The 20,923-nt window shown below is 40.6% G+C and overlaps 1 protein-coding gene across 6 annotated transcripts in view; it reads right to left on the reverse strand.

Moving 5' to 3' along the window:
• The window catches only part of LRRCC1 (leucine rich repeat and coiled-coil centrosomal protein 1), a 55,150-nt gene that overhangs the window by 25,921 nt on the left and 8,306 nt on the right, over positions 1-20,923 (reverse strand). For 3 of the 6 annotated variants that reach the window (XR_012901347.1, XM_075920448.1, XM_075920449.1), the window contains exons 5-11: positions 17,769-17,938; positions 17,470-17,670; positions 13,386-13,588; positions 9,428-9,629; positions 8,411-8,559; positions 7,331-7,535; positions 2,748-2,887 (exon numbers count right to left, since the gene is read on the reverse strand). Coding sequence is in view for 5 of the 6 variants with exons in the window: in XM_075920448.1 (XP_075776563.1) it covers positions 2,748-2,887; positions 7,331-7,535; positions 8,411-8,559; positions 9,428-9,629; positions 13,386-13,588; positions 17,470-17,670; positions 17,769-17,938 (1,270 nt within the window). In the remaining variant the exon portion in view is untranslated. Of the gene's footprint in view, positions 1-2,747; positions 2,888-7,330; positions 7,536-8,410; positions 8,560-9,427; positions 9,630-13,338; positions 13,589-17,469; positions 17,671-17,768; positions 17,939-20,923 lie in introns of those variants that run through there. The other 3 variants (XM_075920450.1, XM_075920452.1, XM_075920451.1) reach the window with 3 other exon arrangements.

Below are 20,923 nucleotides of genomic sequence, written 5' to 3' on the forward strand. Positions count from 1 at the left end.
TAGCGCGAGCTGTCATCTTCGCGCAGTGACTGCACTTGGCTGGGACATGAGTGTCCCCGAGACATTGGACACACCGGGAGTGTCCATCTGAGATGGGGATAGCCTCCTGGCACTGGAGGCACTTCTTGAAGCCGGGTGATCCTGGCATTTTTGAGTCCTTTGTTCTTGTCAATTTCAGTCAGGGAAGCCCTGACCGCCCGCTGAAGAAAAGCGGCTTTTCTTTTCTTTTTTCTTTTTTTTAAAGGGGGAACTACAACTAGAACAGATAACTACCTATCACTAACCAAACAACAACTAGGAAGGTTTTTCCCTTTCCCCTCAGAGAGGAGAAGGGAGCCTAAACTAACTCCGTCTGCGGCTGCGGACGGTTGGAGAGAAACTGACGAGACCGGACCGCGCTCAGATGAAAGGCGCGAAGGGGACACTCGCGCATGCGAGGTCCGGCAGGGGGCTACTGCTAGTGAAAATTCCTCCGGTTTGCAGCGCCGGGACGAGTCCAGCACCTCGAGTGGAGCACCCTCGGGGACGCTACTCGATGAAGAACAAAGGGTAGGAATAAATGGTAAGTTTTCAGAGTGGAGAGAGGTAACTAGTGGGGTCCCCCCAAAGGTCTGTCTGTCCTAGTCAACCTATTTATAAATTATCTAGAGAAAGGGGTAAACAATGAGGTCGCAAAATTTGCAGATGATACCTAACTGTTCAAGATAGTTAAGACTAAAGCAGACTTTGAAGAGCTTCAGAAAGATCTCACCAAACTAAGTGATTGGGCAACAAAATGGCAAATGAAATTTAATGTTGATAAATGTAAAGTAATGCACATTAAAAAACATAATCCCAACTATATATACACAATACGATGGGGACTAATTTGGCTACAACAACTCAAGAGAGATCTTGGAGTCATTGTGGATAGTTAAACAGAATGTTAGGAATCAATAACAAAGGGATAGAGATAAGACAGAAGATACCTTATTGCCTCTGTATAAAACCATGGTACACCCACATCTTGAATACTGAGTACAGATGTCGTTGCCTCATCTCCAAAAAGATATATTGGCATTGGAAAAGGTTCAGAAAAGAGCAACAAAAATTATTAGGGGCTTGGAACAGGTCCCATATGAAGAGAGATTAAAAAGACTTAGTCTTCTCTTCTCTAAGATGAAAAGTCCAAGGGGGAATATGATAGAGGTCTATAAAATCATGACTGGTATGGAAAGAGTGAATAAGGAAAAGTTATTTACTTACTCCCACAATATACTCCCACAATATAAGAACTAAGGGTCACCAAATGAAATTAACTGGCAGCAGGTTTAAAAACAAACAAAAAAGTTTTTCTTCATTCAGCACACAGTCGACCTGTAGAACTCCTTGCCAGAGGATGCGGGGAAGGCTAGAACTTTAACAGGGTTCAAAAAAGAGCTAAATAGATTAATGGTTTCTAGGTCCATCAATGGCTATTAGTTAGCATGGGTAGGAATGGTATGCCTAGCCTGTTTCTCTGGAGGTGGGTGACAGGGGAGGGATCACGTGAGGATTACCTGTTGTGATCCTGCCCTCTGGGGCATCTGGTATTGGCCACTGTCGGCAGACAGGATACTAGGCTAGATGGACCTTTGGTCTGATCCAGTATGGTCATTTTATGTTCTATATTTCTCAACACTCTGTTGGTTGCTTTTCTATTGGTTGCTTTTCTGACTATAAATTACATACGGGTAAAAAAATAATAAAAAAAATACAGAACTTCTAAATTTGTCCCCCAATACATACAACCATAATTCTGTTTACAAAACATTGCAACAGAATGGAGAAGAAAAGTGAATGTTAAGTATCAGAAGTGATATGAATAAGACATTTTCAGAAAGATATATATGAGGAATATTAGTCCACTACTTGAATGTTCTAGAACTAAGAAAATGTTATTTTAAAAGAAAATGCCAGGATAGAACCAATTAAAACTCTGAGAGCATATGACAATATTCAGCTAATTTCCAGGAAGAATCCTGCACAACATTGCTTGTATTTCACTGACGTATGCTACAATTAGAGTATACAACTGCAATCTCTTTTAAAGCTATTTTATAAAACTATACTATTCAGCAAAAGTTTAATCACAAATCAAGATGAGGATAAAAATTAGTACTGCTTCTTGCACATAATTTGTCTTGTTTTCCGTGCTGAGCTAGCCAAACTGCATATAACAATGTGTGTTAAAACCTACTTTCCCCAAAGGCCAACACAACTGCAATCACTGACAAAGGACTCATCTGCTAGGATTATTCCTGAAGTGAGATGCTACAGGATTTGTCTAATTTTCAATATTTTACAAAATGAAAGACATTTTGTATAGAAACAATTTAAGTTTTGATATGCATTTACCCAGGGCAGAATATATGGTATCTTTTATTCAAGTCTTTTTGACAGTTTTGAACAGTGTCATTGCCTTAACAAATCAAAGACACATTTGAGGAATAAGTATATCCGTAGGGAAGTTTCAGATGAGGGAAAACTGCTGCTCAATATTTCCTTCTCAGCACCTCCTATGGAGCGGATGACAAAATGGAAGCAACTCCCTCTGCTATTGTCCCTAAATCCCCTCAAATCTGCCATTTTAATAGAAGGGCAGAAACAGGACATGACTTCTCAAAATATATTTTTTAAATAAAATGGCTTAGATACAAAACAAGCACATCTTTCCTGGATTCTGCAGTATTTACATGTCCTTTCTGGATTGTGGTAAAGAAACAAACCTGTGCTCTTGGTCTCTTAACATGAGAAGCTCATGTAGATGTTGCACCTTCTCTTTCTGTTGTCGAAGAGATAAGCGAAGTAACTGTACTTCTCTCTCGGTTGCTGAAGCTTTTAATTCTGCCTCTTGAATCCGCTTCATCTGTATAAAATTTATAAAAACAGAGTAACAAGTCTTAAAACTGCCCCCTTTTCCTAAAGTTTTCAATTAGGATAAAAAATAAACACACTGCTTTAATAAGACTGTTACCAGGGCTATTATTTCTGTGGCAAATGCCATGACTGTTATGATATTTTCATAAAAGGCCATAATTTTTGTTACTCCACTAGTCCAATACAGAGCAAGACTTCTCTATGTAATACTAATTTCATATTCAAAGTTGAAAATTTGTACCCCATATCAAATGCAACAATGTTAACTGAGAATCTTCAAAGGGTTTTTAGTACTTTTCTAAAAGCAAAGCAATGTTTATTTACCAATTTACAGAGTAAGGATTAAGAAGAATTAAAGAAACAAAACAAAAAAACCCTACACCTTGATAGACTTATTTACCTCAATTCACAATTTCAGGCAGAACATCGGAGAAATGCCACAATCTTTAGAATACTTGGTGCAGTCTCTAGTAATGTGGACCAATAAAGTCTGTAGTTTACTGATTTGAGTTAAAGTTATTGTCACCAAAAGTCAACTACATTCCATTGTGGATAAGTAAGTCAAGAGTCATTAAGCCAGAGAGAGAACAAGCATGAGAATAAATGATGGATGGAGCACTCACTAAAGATAAAGTCCTCCTGCTCCAATGATTCTTTACTTATTTATCCACAGCAGAACAATTTCAACAGGAGAAACTGAGGGAATCCTTTATGAGGATATCCCATAGCCCACTGGTTAGGTCAATCACCTAAGAACTGACAGATTCTCTTCTTCAAATCCCTTCTCCCCTTCAACCAATGGAGTGGAAGAGAGACTTGAATCAGGTGTCTCCTTTATCCTAGGTTAGCAGCCTAAAATCTCTAGGCTAGAAATTATGAGAGGTAAGTCCCACCCACTAATAGGTCCTAACTGCAAGTGAATGTTTGCAGCTGAGACTCTGAAACAGAGAGAAATGCTTCCCTGCAGCATGGATTTAGGGATTTATTTAGGTGAGGAGGAAGGGCTTAGGACCATCTGCCCCTCTCCCCAGCATTTCCTATTGGCTAGTTTAGGCAGGGAGCCACCTAAACTTTATGGCTTTTGTGAATCCTGTTCTGAGGCACCTATCTCCCTGCGGTCATTATATGGGAAGCCTGAGTACTTAACCCTAGTTGTGGGAATCACAGTGATTTTCTAGTCACCAAGAAGTTACATTTGACAAAGCTGAGCCAGGAATACTAGAACTAAGGGGTGCTGAAAGCTGCAGTAGCACCCCTTGGTTTGAAGTAACAACAGCAACAGAAAATTCAGCTTCCATCCTATACAGGGCTTACAGTTTTGTTTAATGAATTTCAGAAGCCCCACAACAAAATTGTTCTAGACCCACCGTGCTGAATATTGCTAAGCTCCTTTCTAGCCCAAGTTGGAAAACTTTCATTTGATATCATAAGCTTTTGTGGTGAATTCCTTTTCTCTATGTAGTTGAAAATAGTTTTTTCCATATATCACAATATACCCTTTATACCCTTTGATAAGAGGGAAAGATTGGATTATAACCAAAAAAAAAAAAAAAGAGTAAAAAAGTAAAACAAACCCCACCTTGATTTTATATAAATAATACACTCAAGACAATATCTTCCTACAACACTGTCTGAAGATTCAGGTCAGGATATGGAAGAGACCGTATAGGTGCTTTTAATGGATGATTTCATTATTTATCACTGGTCTAAGGTGGTGCCTACTTCCAAGATATACAACAGTATCAACTTCTATATTGGATGTCCCCTTTTAAAAAGATTCTTCCTCCAGGTCATTGTAGACACTACCCAGCAGCAGATGCTAAATCCTTCCCTCTCTCTACAGAGCAGAATACTCTGGCAGATCTCTCCTTCAGCTCTTGTACTTTATTCAACTCTAATCTCTGAAGCTTTGTTTTCTGGGGTGCCAAAGCTGTTAATAGTTGATCAACAGACAAAGCACTTTCTTCGATTATCATTTTAAAAAGGAATAATAATTAAAGCAATATGACTTAAAGCATAGAGATGGAAGGGAAACAAAAAAAAAAAAAAGTAATTTACTTTCCTGCTCTCAGAAACGCAAAGCAGAGCAGTTTACTCTGGCATTATTTTCTCCATCTTCCCAACTGACACTGGATTTTCATATCAATCAGAAGGTCAAAGGACATTTGTGATATCAAGCAAGTAAGTAATTTGAGATGATATTGTTTTGGGGAAGATAATCTCCCTAACAGATGCCCCATGCCAATATATAAAATCCCTGCATTTTCAAATGGCACACGATCTCCTGCATGCAAACTTTAAAAAAAGAGGCACAGGATCATCTTGGTTAAAGTTTAATTGGCAATGTGTTCCAAAATTACCTAAGAAAGTGTCTAAAGACCAAGTTGCTCAAGCTAATCAAGTTTTGTGGATATATTTATTCTCCGTAATAAAGGCATTATTTCTAGTTCTTCATTTTTGAAAGGATATGCTTCCTCATAGGTCACATCTAACAAATCTATTTGTTATCATTGTTATTGGAAACCAAACAAAGCACAATCGACTTTTGTTGTTGTTCTTTAAATTCTCGCTACATCTCGATTTCTTTCACAAAAAGAACCTTGATAAAGACTCTATAATCTAAATGGGGAAATGCTTTTTGGGTGTGTCTAAACTACACCCCTCTGTCGGCATCCTGCACTTCATTTGCATAATGGCAGCCGTCGATTTCTTCAAAATGGGGCTTTAAAAAAAAAAAACCCCGGCAGTTTAGACAGGGCATTTTCGACAGAAATGCCCCGTGTCGAAAGATCCTATATTCCTCAAAACATTAGGAGTACAGGATCTTTCGACACGGGGCATTTCTGTCGAAAATGCCCGGTCTAAACTGCCGGGGGTTTTTTTAAAGCCCCGTTTGAAAAAAGCGGCGGCCGCCATTATGCAAATTAAGCACGGGATATTTAAATCCCTGCTTCATTTGCACTTTCGATGTTTAATATACATCCCTCTGCCGACACAGGGGTGTAGTTTAGACATACCCTTTGAGATAAGTTAACCATACAATGAAAACACAAAATTAGATTAATTTACAATATGTCATAAATGTCTTAAATTCACATTAACAAAACAAATAACTCTTCAGGAACTTATACCAAAATAATTACCTTTATCAGTGATAATTAGGTTCTCAACCATCGTATTAACCCCCTCAAAACTGAGGCAATGCCACGCTGCATTACAGAAAAGAACTCTATAAATATTCTAGAAAATAATATTCTAGAAAACAAAATGATGTCATTGCTACCAAATAGCAAGAGATTTATTCCAGGATCTTCCCTCCACCAAGGAATTCAAGGGCTTTATGCACCACTAAAATAATTACCTTTCTAAAACAAAAAGAACCGCCACACCAATACATAGGGGAAGAGTACAGGCAGTCCCCGACTTACGCGGATCCGACTTATGTCGGATCCGCAGTTACGAACGGGGCTGCCCCAGAGTACACGGACTGCGGGACCTCGCGGTCCTGCCGCCCGGGTACTCTGGGGCTTTGCTCTGCGTCTCCCTGCTCTGCCCCGGGCTTCCTGGAATCAGCTGCTGATCAGTTTCAGCAGCAGCTGACTTGGGGACGCTTGGGGTTCTTAAGTTGATTCTGTATGTAAGTCAGAACTGGCAGTCAGTTTCAGCAGCGGCTGAATCTGGACGCCAGTTCCGACTTATATACAGATTCAACTTAAGAACAAACCTACGGTCCCTATCTTGTACGTAACCCGGGGACTGCCTGTATTTAGATTTGGTCTCTCTCTTCCTAAAAGGCAGGATTCATACTGGGGACTTGGAGATAATTTCCAGATTCTCAGTAATCCCAGACTGCTTGTAAAATAGTTTGATGAACAGTATTATATAATATATGCTCTTTATGCTGTATAAAAGCCAAAAAGATACCAATGCCTCCTTTGGCCATAGCATCACCATGCTTTTCCACTTCAAGAATGAAAAGCATCTAACACATTATTGTTTTGTTGTGTGTAAACTTACAGAGAGGCATGCAATTCATTTCTTCTGACAATAGATACAGGATAACGTCAAAAAATGTGTAAGTATTGCAGTATGCCTAAAACCAGTTTGCCAATTTAAAGAATAACTATTTCAGGTTGCTTACAAGCCTTTTTTAATTATATACTGCAGAAAAATCCCACTAAGTCTAACAAGTAATTGACCCTAAACTATGTTTCTTATACACACACACACACACACACACACACGTTTAATACTTTATTGCCTCCCATTCTTTAAATTTGAAAGAACTGCAATTAAAATTAAATATTTGATCAAATATGCATTTTCACTGTAAATGCTAATTTTTTTTTTTTTAAAAAGTGAGGCTTGTGACATTTTAAGAGCTCATTAATATCTATATTGGCTTATTAGAGACAATCTGCAAAATATATACCCCTGTTGCTTCTTGTTGTATTCTGTGTGTCTCCATCTTGGATAATGTTTCTTCTAAAATTTGAAGAGCCTTTTGTTGATCTTCCTCTTTATTTCTTGCTTGATTTAACTCATTGGTAAGTCTTTCAGTTTCATTTTTCAGTTGCTGGATATCAGCTTGCAGTCTTGTTTTTGTATTTCTCTCTCTCAAAATCAGTTCCTTTAACCTAAACATTGGTGCAGTAACAAATACATTCCTTTCAATTATATTTACTAAAATATATAATGTATTTATAACAATGTATCCCATCCTATACAAGAAAACTTCAAATATTTTTAATAAGTTTAATTCTGGCAAATAATAAAACACCATGCTGAGCTTTATTAGGCATGTTGATAAGGTTCACTACGGTAATGTTACAATTTCTAAAAAAAATTAACTTGATTTTTCTTTAATTTGATTTAACAAAAGACAGAATCACATCTCACTCTGAAATTCTGGAATAAAGGTTAGTCATCTTAGGTACATTTGTACCAGAGTGAACATCTATTAATGGAAAGAAGAATTGATTCTGTAACCAAAAGAAAAAAATGTGAGGGAAAAAAAAATCTTCCAAATTCAACATGGATGTTTCAACTTGGGAAATATTTTTGCCTCATTTTTCTTGTGAAGCACGGCCCACCCAAGGCAAAATGACTGATCGACAACTCTAATATTACTCAAGACTCCATTAGGAAATAGAATTTATGAAAATGAGTCCAGCAAGAATATTAAGAGGTTTATTGACTTTTGCTAGTCTGAATGTTAAAAATGGTGTACTTTGTAATGGTTGGGTGTTTTCTTTCATTCAGGGCTGGCACAGGGAGGCAAGAGAATTGAATGCATGTAACTCATTAGAGCCGCATTTCTCAAACTGTGGGTCCCGACCCACCGGGGGTTCGCAAGTAACTTAGAGGGGGGTTGCGGTATCACAAAGTTCGAGAACCCCTGCATTAGAGAGCTAACACTTTGTCCATTTGGAAGACAGTAAAAATGGAGGAACAAACTTTGAAAGAGAGGATTTTACTAAACCAATCAGCGGAATAAACATTTTTCCTTTACCTTTCTGTAGTATACACAGCCATACTCTGAATATCCTTTTCTTCTTTTGACTGTTTCTGCAATTCTTTGATATGTTCTTTCAATTTCTTTTCAGCTTGTTCAGCTTTCCATCTCTTCTCTTTCTCCTGATCCAGTTCTTGAACTAGTGCCTGAACATAAAAATATTAAAAACCAACATTCTGAAAACTTCAGGTTTAGATAAAATAGTTAGCTCTTCTGCTTAATAGCTCTGATAAAAACTGCTTGTACTTTTAGAAAGCTGATGGAAAACCAGGTTAAGTAAAAGAATATTGGGTAAATAAAACATCTACTTCCATCAACAGGAGGAAATGCATTCATCTGCTCAGGGTAGGAAAGCTTAACAGAATCACCTGTCCAACCAACTGGCTCATAAAGAAGGGTTATACAGGTTGCACCTCTATAAACCGGAAAACTCTGGTCCAGCAAGACCACAGATGTTCCAGGGTCAGAATATCCTAGTGCGCTTCAGGGGATGAGAGTGGTGATAGCCCCGTACAATGCAGGTGGGTGGGGGGAAGGAGGGGATGTGGCGACGCATGGCCTAGCTGGGCTTCCCAGGGGAGCTAGGAAATTGGGGGGGGGGGGAGAAGAGAGGGAGAAGGGGAGAGAGGCAGGGCAGGGGATAGGGCCAGCAGTACGGGGGCCTGAAGGTGTTAGATCAGGGAGGACCAACCTGTATCATTACAACTTACTTTTTCTTCTCTTCTACTTATTTGTTTACGCTGCCATAGCGTAAATTTGTAAAAGTCTTAGTAGGAAAAGTGAACATTAACAATTTGCTATGACAAAAAGTGCATAATAATATATTGCTGAAAAGTTTATGTTTTGAGCTTTTTTAATTATTGAAACTTCACTACTTTACAGAACAGTTTAGCAAAATGATCCTATTCAAAAATAATTTTTAAATTTTCCTTGGACAACCTTTGTATTTATTCTTGCTCTACTACCGGTGAAGACTAAATTTTTCCATTTCCTATATTGCAAGTAAGAACATACTCTGTAAGTGGATTCCTCTGCAGTACTTGAATTCACACCTTCTGTTTTTCTTATTTGACTCTTTGGTCTTCCCATCAATTTCTTGGCTGATTTTCCCACCACTTCTAAGTCTGGTGTTTCTGAAGCTGAATTTACACAAGAAGAGTTCTCTTTCATTTGAGAATGCAGACACTTTGACTTCAAGAAATTCTGCTCCTCTCCTCTGAAATAATAGTAAAGTTAATATACTTAAAATGTGTACAAAGTTAAATCTCTCTTTACACACTGAAGACATCAAATATCAGCTGCTCCTACAGAGCATCAGAAAACAACATCTGTTGATATTAGAAGCTGGAAAAGTCAATTATACTGAACTGCACATCTAAATTTAAGGGAACAAGTTGTAAACAGAGTGGAAATTGACAATAATTAGATTAACTGTAAAAACATGCCATCCCCTTAGATATATATTTTGAAAACTATTTAATGCTCATCTACAGAAATTCTCTCCTTATCCAAATGTAGCAAGAGAATTTCAGGCATTTGGTTTTAAGATCAAATCACTGGTATCAACTGTAGTAAAAATTAAAATTGTCAGACACATGGATGAATATAATTAGTTGGGGGAAGTCAACATGGTTTCTGTAAAGGGAAATCATGACTTATAATTTGCTACAGTTCTTTGATGGGGTCAACAAACATGTTGACATGTGGGATCCAGTGGATATAGGATACTTAGATTTCCAGAAAGCCTTTGACAAGGTCCCTTAAGCAAAGGTTTTTAAGTAAAGTAAGTTGTCATGGGATAAGAGGGAAGGTCCTTTCATGGATTCATAACTGGCTAAAAGTCAGGAAACAAAGGGTAGGAATAAATGGTACATTTTCTGAATGGAGAAAGGTAACTAGTGGGGTCCTCCAAGAGTCTGTCCTGGGACCCATCCTATTCAACTTATTTATAAATGATCTAGAGAAAAGGGTAAACAGTGAGGTAGCAAAATTTGCAGATGATACCAAGCTGTTCAAGATAGTTAAGACTAAAGCAGACTGTGAAGAACTTCAAAAAGATCTCACCAAACTAAGTGATTGAGCAACAAAATGGCAAATGAAATTTAGTGTTGATAAATGTAAAGTAATGCACATGGGAAAACATAATCCCAACTATATATAAAATATGAGGGGGACTAATTTGGCTATAACTACTCGAGAGAGATCTGGGTAGTTCTCTAAAAATATCTACTCAGGGTATGTCTAGACTGCATCCCTTTGTCGGCAGAGGGATGCAGATTAGGCAGGTCGACACTGCAAATGAGGCAGGGATTTAAATATTCCGTGCCTAATTTACATAAAAATGGCCACTGCATTTTGCCAGCTCAGCACTTTGTTGGCAAAAAGCGGCAGTCTAGAGGAGGATCTGTCAAGAAAGAAAGCCTTTTTCGACAGATCCTGTAAACCTCTTTGTAGGAGGCATAAGGGATCTGTCGAAAAAGGCTTTATTTCCCGACAGAACCCCCTCTAGACTGCCCCTTTTTGACAACAAAGCGCTGAGCTGGCAAAACGTGGCAGCCATTTTATGCAAATTAGGCACAGGATATTTAAATCCTTGCCTCATTTGCAATGTTGACCTGCCTAATCTGCATTCCTCTGTCGACAGAGGGATGCAGTCTAGACATACCCTCAGTGTACAGCAGCAGCCAAAAAAGCAAATAGAATGCCAGGAGACATTAAAAAAGGGATAGAGAATAAGACAGAAAATATCTTATTGCCTTTATATAAAACCATGGTACGCCCACATCTTGAATACTGCATACAGATGTGGTCGCCTCATCTCTAAAAAGATATATTGGCATTGGAAAAGGTTCAGAAAAGGGCAACAATTATTAGGGGTTTGGAACAGGTCTCATATGAAGAGAGATTTAAAAGACTTGGACTTTTCAACTTAGAAAAGAGGAGACTAAGGCGGGATATAATAGAGGTCTATAAAAATCATGACTGGTATGGAAAGAGTGACTAAGGAAAATGTATTTACTTACTCCCACAATATAAGAACTAAGGGTCACCAAATGAAATTAATTGGCAGTAGGTTTAAAAACAACAAAAAGAAGTTTTTCTTCACTTAACACACTTTCAACCTGTGGAAATCCTTGCCAGAGGAGTTCTGGTGAAGGCTAGAACTTTAACAGGGTTCAAAAATGAACTAGATAGATTCATGGAGGTTAGGTCCATCAATGGCTATTAGCCAGGATGTGTAGGAATGTTATTCCTAGCCTCTGTTTCTCTGGAGGTGGGTGACAGGGGATGGATCATGTGAGGATTACCTGTTGTGTTCCCTCCCTCTGGGGCATCTGATATTGGCCACTGTCGGTAGACAGGATACTGGCCCAGATGAACTTTTGGTCTGATCCAGTATGGCTATTCTTATGAGGATTACCTTCTAAAATTTCACCTTTTACATCTCACACTTCACATGTAAAGGAAACTAAGACATAATTAAAAAGCAGGCAAGCACAACCATGAAGAAAAGTGATCATCAGACCTGAAAAGTAGTTATCCAAGGCAGGGGTGGGCAATCATTTTTGAATGGGGGCCACTTAAAAAAAAATGTTTGGAGTGGTTGCGGGCTGCACCAGAGGGGATGGGGCCTTGGGCGTAAGGGGCAGATCTTTTAAATAACAGCAATTGAAAGGGCTCGAACCTCCCCTGAAGCTCCCAGGCATCATGTTAGTGGGGAACAGGAGCTGCAAGCCCTTTCAATTTCTGCTATTTAAAAGGGCTCATTGCTTTCAGCCTCACTATTGGGGATGCTAGAGTATTCTAGTCTTGGGCGGGCTGAATTTTCTTTTCGGCAAGTTGAAATTTCTTATGTGCAACACCAACATTGATGTAGTGTATGGACTCACCAGTTGTTTATGTGCACCCACCAGTATATACAAAAACCCTATATTAATATATATTAAGTAGTCCATAGGTGTGGAAGAAAATATATTAATATGAGGAATAACTGACAAGGAGCAGTGCTTATGATTATTTAATATGAAATCAAATAAAAAATTAACACTATCCTGAAAGAGTGGACCGTGCCACATCCCTTTGAGTAATGCATTACTCAAAGTTCCAATGATCACAGGCAGCGCTGAAAGGAAGATTCTTTACCTGCATTTGGGGTCACTGCAGAAGTACTGCTTAACCAAAATACTAGTACACTTGTTACTTCTCATCTAAGTAGCACTCTGGTCTCAGGGTTTTATTTTTAAAGGGAAACTACCTGCACGTATTGAGGGAAGAACAGAGTTCAATCTCGTGTATCATCACAACCATCTACTATCACATTTCCCACAGTATGGAGCATGACCCTATGTGGGAGTGTGGACGGACCACATTTGTTTGTTCAGAGTCTGAGCTTTCATTAAGAAGTCTTTATTTATTTTTATGATTATGGAAAGACTCTTCAAAAACATGGCAAGTATAATCAATGCTTGAGTTTGCATGGAACCTAAAGCAATATGTGAGATAAACAGTCCTGTCCATTTAAATGGGAATTAACTCAGATGCCAGTGAGGGTATTTCAGATGTCAGCACTGTTAATTAACCCATCACTATGCAAAGTATGTTGGAAAAGAAAGTAAACATTAAAATCTGTACCGATTTACTCTACCATTTCTCAAAGAGGGGCCCATGAAAGACTAATACTAGGGAAAAAGAGGCATAAGAGAAGAGCTCAAAAAAAAAAAATCCACAAAACCCTACACCAATCCCAACCATGGATACAGGAGTAACATAAAAATGGGTTAACTGACTGCACTAATCAATAAAGATAACACGAAATTTCTAAAAACTGGAAACTTCATTACTGCTATAAAAATCATCAGGCATCAAGCAGCACTCTTAGTACAAAATTTCAAGTCCGAGTTAAATTAATTCAGGAAATACTCGACCTTTTAATATGAACTTTGGGTTTTCATTGTGGCAGAACTCAAAGTACCTGTCTGTTATTTTGCCTTTAAAATGATTAGCATGATGTTTAGTAGACAAAGTAGATTTACGATAATTAGGGATCTTGCTTCTTTTAGCCACCTTTCTGTTGTTTTCTTTTCCGCTTTCACACTCACTCTCAGAAGTCAGATCAGTGTCTCTCTTTGCTTTGAGAACTTTCAGAGGAGTGCCTGTTCTTGAATAATTAGAGACCTAAGAACAAAAGCAAGTAAAAAGTTGTTAGCCTAAAAAAATTACATAAGTAATTTCTACAAGGATTTTTTTCATGTTATATTTGAAGGATTAGGGTTTATGAAATGGCTTTGATAGACGTAGATTAACTAATGAAGATGCCACAGACTGTAGCTAATTAGTTAATATTTCTTGACCGTTGCCAGCCAACCATTTCAACCCTTCCTTTCATGCAGGAAACTTAGCTATACTGGCAGAACACTGTGTTAGATAATGTGTAATTGCTTACTCATTATTCCTTGAACTTCTGAAGTTATCACGGAAGGATGTTAATGTTGTTTCTCATAAAGAATAGTTAAAATTCTTGACAATTTTCAGTTCACATGAAAGGAAAAAAATTCTCCAGTATAGATCTCTGACAACAGGGTTATAAAGGTGGGGGGAAAGTATATTCATAATTTGTTCCCACATCAGATGAAGGATCTACAAAACTGAAGACCCTCTATCTTAGTTCAGCTGGTCCTCTGAGGATTAGGGCCCAGCACTGCACGAAGTTTTGTGCCCCTAAATCATGCCCCCTTCTGCCTAGTGAAATTATACTGATTCAACTCCCACAGACTTATGTATTTATTTTACCAAGTTTGTTAATAACCAGAGATCACAGAAACTTAAGACTTGAAGTTCCTTCTAGAGGTAATCTACTCCATCCTCTCCAAAGGAGGCAGAATTAAATATACTTAGAAAAACATTTTGTCTAGCATTGGTCTAACTTATTTTTAAAAACCATGACTGACAGCTTGTTTCATTGCTAAATTATCCTTATAGTTAGGAAAGCATTCCTAACACCTACTATAAATCTCCCTTGCTGCAAATTAGTTCGAGTTCTATTCTTGGTGAAGTGGAAAATAACTGTGTCTATTGCTTTTGTGCATTTAGTCAAGATATTGTAAATACAGGCAGTCCCCGAGTTACGTGGATCCGACTTATGTCAGATCCGCAGTTACGAACGGGGTTTTTCTTGCCCCGGAGGACAGGAGCGGCGGGACGCCCAGATGCGCCGCGGTCCCACCGCCCGCGTCCTCTGGGGCGAGAAAAGCTGCTATGCATCTCCCTGGTCTGCTGGTGGGGGAGCCCCCCCCAGCAGACCAGGGAGACGCTGAGCAAAGCCGCGGAGTACACGGGCAGCGGGACAGTGGTTACCAGCAGACCAGGGAGACGGGGAGCAAAGCCTCGGAGGACGCTGGCAGTGGGACAGCAGCGGCGCGTCTGGGCTGTCCCGCTGCCCGCGTGCTCCGCGTCTTTGCTCTGCGTCTCCCTGGTCTGCTGGAGACCAGCAGACCAGGGAGACGTGGAGCAAAGCCGCGGAGGACCTGGCAGTGGGACCGCGGTGCGTCTCGGTCCGCCACCCGCATCTCCCTGGTCTGCTGGGGGAGAGGGAAAAAGGGGGGCGCAGCTAGTGCGCCCCTCCCCGCAGCAGACCAGGCTTTTCTTCGGACGCCTATGGTAGAGCAGCTGGGGCGCTGCCGGTTGGTCCCGTAGCACCGCTCTGGGCGCTACTGGACCAACCCGGCAGCACCCCAGCTGCTCTGCCCCAGGCGTCCTGATTCAGCCGCTGCTGGTCAGTTTCAGCAGCGGCTGAATCAGGACGCCTGGGGCAGAGCAGCTTTGGTGCTGCCGGGTTGGTCTAGTAGCGCCGAGGAGCGGCGCTACTGGAGCAACCCAGCAGCACCCCAGCTGCTTTGCCCCAGGCGTCCCCAAGTCAGCCGCTGCTGAAACTGACCAGCGCTGACTACAGGAAGCCCGAGGCAGAGTTGCTCTGCCCCGGGCTTCCTGGAATCAGCCGCCGCTGATCAGCTTCAGCAGCAGCTGATTTGGGGTTGCCTGGGGTTCTTAAGTTGAATCTGTATGTAAGAACTGGCGTCCAGATTCAGCCTGTTGAAACTGATCAGCGGCTGATTCCAGGAAGCCCGGGGCAGAGCAACTCTGCCTCGGGCTTCCTGTAGTCAGCCGCAGGTCAGTTTCAGCCGCTGCTGAATCTGGATGCCAGTTCCGACTTACATATAGATTCAACTTAAGAACAAACCTACAGTCCCTATCTTGTACGTAACCCGGGGACTGCCTGTATACCAGGGACACTATGTACTGTCCTTAACAAAAAAAACAAAACAAAACAAAAAAAACACACCATCACATAAGAGTTGTAAACAACTAGTCGACTATCTGATAAGCAAAAGCTTATTGGATAGCTGACTAGTCCCTCAACTAGTTGCTTCCCCCCTCCCTTGCTGCCTCTATGAGAAACAGCAAGGAGGAGGGCGGGGGAGGGAGAGCAGGAGCCGGTGCTTTGGGGAGCCAGCTTAAAAGACTGTTTCCCCCTGCACCATCTCCGTGAGGGGTGGAGAGTAGTGGAGACCAGGCGCAAGCTGAGAATCAGCTGATTCCCAGCTTGTGCCCAATCCCAGACGCTGCACCTCTGCTTTTTAAATGTATTAAGAGCAGGCAGGCTCTTAAAACATTTAAAAGGCTGGTGCGCAGTGGGGGAGATCGACGTGAGCCAGGAATCAGCTGTCCCGGCTCACACCAGGTCACCCCTGCTGTACTTCAGCCTTTTAAATGTATTAAGAGCCTACACACTCTTAATAAATGTAAAAGGCAGAGCCACAGCAGGGTTAGCTCCCGAGGCTAGGAGTTAACCCCACTGCAGCTTCCCCGCTTATCGAACAGTCGATTAGTTGATTAAACTAAATTTAACATCCCTATACCACATATACTCTAGAAAATATTGTCCTCCCAGCCCCTATGAGAAGGTAGAGTAAAACTCCATTGGTCCAGCATCCAATGCTCTGGCACTCCTGATGGAACCCGGAAGTACTCTGGCTGCTGGACAATTGGAGCTGCTCTGCACCCAGCTTCCCCGATTCAGCCGCTGCTGAAACTGACCAGCGGCTGATTCCAGGAAGCCCGGGGCAGAGCAGTTCTGTCCCAGGCTTCCTGGAGTCAGCCGCTGATCAGTTTCAGCAGTGGCTGACTTGGGGACGCCTGGGGCAGAGCAGCTGGGGTGCTGCAGGGTTGGTCCCGTAGTGCCTGCCCCTCAGCGCTGCGGGACCAACCCGGCAGCACCCCAGCTGCTCTGTCCCAGGCGTCCCCAAGAGCAGCTAGGGTGCTGCCAGGCTGGTCTCGCAGTGCCGGGGGGGGCGGGTGCTATGGGACCAACTCGGCAGCACCCCAGCTGCTCTGCCCCAGGCATCCCCGATTCAGCTGCTGCTGAAACTGACCAGCAGCAGCTCAATCAGGGACACTTGGGGCAGAGCCGGACTATCAGAAGGGGGAGCTATGAGGGGTCTGGGGCAGGGGGGGGATGCCACCCCAGACCCCTCATAGCTCCCCCTTCTGATAGTCTGGCACATCTGATAATCCAGCACCCCCGGGTCCTAAAGGTGCCGGGTTATCGGAAGTTTATTGTAGATTCAAACTGATTGGGCCATTATTTTGTATCATTAACAACTTCCACAATTCTAGGATTTTATCACTTTTTGTATTTCTGACTGGTTTGTCAAATGTGTCAAAGGATTACAATTAACCTCCCCCCCCAACTTAATAACCAAAAGAGAATTAAGACAGTATAATGGACCAAAAGCACCACACATTTAATTCTGTATTCAAATTTCTATTATCAGATGTATTATCTACAGTTTTTTAAGTTTATGAATAGTCTTACATTGGCCCATCATCACTCGTGGCATCTGATTTCCTTCAAAATTAGTGTACACATGTTAACATACACATTTCTGTCCTCACTCTGTCACACCATCATCAGCCAGCAAGGATTGACTTTTTGTTACCACAGATGCACATCTCAAACATAAAAAAGGCCTTTTTGTGTATACCTTAAAACTAGTTACCTTCTGCAAGAGCTGTGAAATTTGATCCTCTAGTTTTTTTATCCTTATTTCACTGTGTAACTCATTATCTACTTTAGCCTTTTCTGGTTCTGAAGAGGATATTGCTTCTGAAGAATCAAAGGTGCTTTGTGTTGCACGTTGTCGAAACTGAGTTAACACCTTATCAATATGAGGAGTGATCACTCGCAAGTTAACACAACTCTTAAAAAAATACATATAAAAAGATTCAAAAATTATATCCAACACAACAATAATTAAATTTGTACACTGTTTTTACACTTGAAAATAACAGTGAGTACCTGTTCTTCATGGCAGGGAGAACTGGATGAAGCCAAACAATCCAAGAGGCCTTCCAAACACTGCAAATCTGATGAATTCTCTTCTATCAAGTTTATTGGTTCACCAAATACATTCCTTCCATCTAGGACTGTAAGCTGAGGCAAAGTCTGAAGAATAATCTCTCTGTAACCTTTAGGGATGAATTATTTATAAACTTATTTCAATTAAACGTAAAAGATGTCTGCCAGATTCTAGGCATGCTACCATCTTAGAAGTAAAATATATAATACTAAGTTAGACGACCCAGCCAGGAAACATTACAGAACAAAATCCTCCTGGAGGATGATGGTTGAAGCCTTAACTAGACTGGGCTTTTGTGTACTGTTGTAGCTACAGTGAGGTACCTGCACTGAACAAATCCCAGTGTGTGCATGCTACACTAATGTTTGCATGAGAATTGAAAAAAAAAAAAAAATTACCTACCTTGTACGTACTGGATATGTTACAAAAAAAAGATGTATTTGATAAACCAATTGATTTATTTAAAAAATGAAGTATTATCTGTTGTTAAGGAACTGAAGTGATGTGACTAGAAACAATCTCTTAAGATTTCAGATCCAGAGAATCTCATCCTCTCATATGAAGTTTTTATTCGTATATTGGAAGAGGAAAACAAGTTTTCCTGCTTTTTTTCCCCAACTCCCAATACATTTCTTAACTTTCATTGACTTGAACTACAGTAAAACTCCAATTGTCTGGCATCCAGTTGTCCGGCACTCTGACGAGTCCAGCATCAACTGGAACCCAGAAGTGCTCCGGTCAGCTACTCCACGGCCGGGCCACTGTGAACCGCATACGTGTTCGCGGCCTTGCGCCCTTCCGTCATGGTCTCCAGCGCACACCGCGTCCAGCCTGCACTTGCTAGCAGCTGGCCACTGAGCACAGGCAGCTGCCTTGGGACCCGGACATAAGGTTGGGGGAGAAGAGGGACTGGGTTACTGCAGGGACAGGAAGTGTTTGGCTCTGGAAAAGAGGAGGGGAGAGGGATCGGGTTGGGAGTATTCTCCCCTATAGTACCTCCTGGTTCTCTGGCATATCCGATAATCCGGCACGACCTAGGTCTCAAAAGGTGCCGGATTATAGGAAGTCTACTGTATTTAAACAAAAATGAAGAAAATAATTGTTGTGTGGCAGATGCAAAGATAGTATACCTGGTTGCAGTATTAAGTGTATGACTACAGTATTCTGTGAACCACTGTGGGCTAGGAATTTCATTTCACTCTAAAGGGAAATGTTAACATAGCTCTTCCAGGAACTAAAAACAGTGTGGGATGATTACTGCAGTCCCTGGGATTGTACATAGCTCCAGAGAATTGATCACTCCTGGGTGGTTGATGTATACTAGTCAAACAGGTACCAGAGGAACAAGAAAAAAGTTATTTTGGGAAAAAAAGGTTTCATTTAATCTGACAGAGGCCTTCTTTTTGTATTCAACAAACAGACTGGACTGATGGTCTCAGGGTGACCTAGCCCTACTGAAGAGTGGAAAGAATTAAACCTGTCATGTTCCCCATAAGACTTATGAGTGACTTATGGTATGTTTAGGTTTTGGCTCAGATCATTTGTCTACATCTCGTTTTGTTAATTTTCTTTGGATTCTTTTGTCCTTTAATAATGCACTCTACTCTGAAAGAGCAGTTACAAGTAATCAAATGACTGTCATAGCCTTGGGAGATAAACTAAAGAAAAGGGGCTGGATGTTTGTCAACCCTGTCTGGAAAAAAAACAGTTTTGGGAAAGTGGACTGCAACCTCAAACCCCTGCTCAGAAAGGAGCTGGACATAAGTGACACAAAGAGTAACTTTAGGATTATTCCTTGAGCAGACCACAGAAGGAGGAATATTTGTTAAAGCTCTAATATTAAGTATGTATTTAAAATTATTTTAACATACTTTGAAATTAAAACAAGCTATTTGTTTTTAAAAGCAAAAACTAATTTAAATCCATTTTTTTGCCTTTTTTGTTTGTTTGTATTTAAATAACTTATTTTTATAATGGAACCTGAGCACAGGGCTCAAGCTTTCCAAACACTAACATTCCTATTCTGCACAGAGTTAAAGCGAATAGTCGACTAGCTTAGGCTTATTGGGTAGTTGAATGATCTACTTTCATTCTGCCCCTCCTTGCTGCCTCTGTACTGGGGGGGGGGGGGGGGGGGGGCACGCTGCCCGGCTCATACTGTCTTTTAAATTGCAGAGCTACAGTGGGGTTTGGGTCCTGGTGTGAGTTGGGACTGAGTCGGTTGCCTTCCCATATCAACTACTCAATAAAATTCTACTGACTACTCAATTAGTAAATTAACCTAATTTTCACATCCCCAGTGCAGAAACCAAACATGGATCACAGTTTAGACTAAAGTTTTTGGACAATATGAACCTGCAGTTCCAAAAGGATACTACAGAAACTGTTTCTTCACCATTAACTACTGACAACTGCTGTGAACACCTTCATGCTAAAGATAATTTAAATATGACTCCAATAAAATGTTCAATATAATATTTATCTAAGACAGTCTTTCTATACTAAGATTTTCAGTTTAAACATGTCATTTTATTATACTACGTATTAAGTTTAATTATTTCTTTTAAGTAATAATTTCAGTTAAGGCTCATCATGTTCTGGACTAGCACCACTAAATATACTGGGACAAACTTAGCTCTTGGTGGATCATAGCTCATTCCTTATGAGATGCATGCACAACTGATAACTCAAGTATTTTTTCTCTCATCCCCAGCATGCAGAACATACAGTATTTTAGGTATGCCATGATACTTCTTTAAGCATGCTGAGAGTACCCCTGGTACAATTTAAGGAGCAGAATTTTTTTTTCCAGTTCTCAAATTGTCTGTATTAAAATGTGAACACTGTTTCATAAAACTTCTCTCTGTCCATTTGCAACTGACTAAAATCCCTGCCCCAGCAATTAGTATGTTAAAATGTCTTAATCCTATTTAGTAGCAGGAAACAAAGAGGCAACATCAGATGGCCCGCCAGTTCTCAGCTGACTTTTCACAACTGCTGCTCTTCTTTGACAAAGAAACAGTTTGTTTTTGATCAAGCCTTAATATTTAAATAAAGCAATAAATAATAATAGAAAAAATACTTTCAACATGCA

The sequence above is a fragment of the Pelodiscus sinensis genome, chromosome 2, assembly GCF_049634645.1.
Source record: "Pelodiscus sinensis isolate JC-2024 chromosome 2, ASM4963464v1, whole genome shotgun sequence".
Classification (NCBI taxonomy): Eukaryota; Metazoa; Chordata; order Testudines; family Trionychidae; genus Pelodiscus; species Pelodiscus sinensis.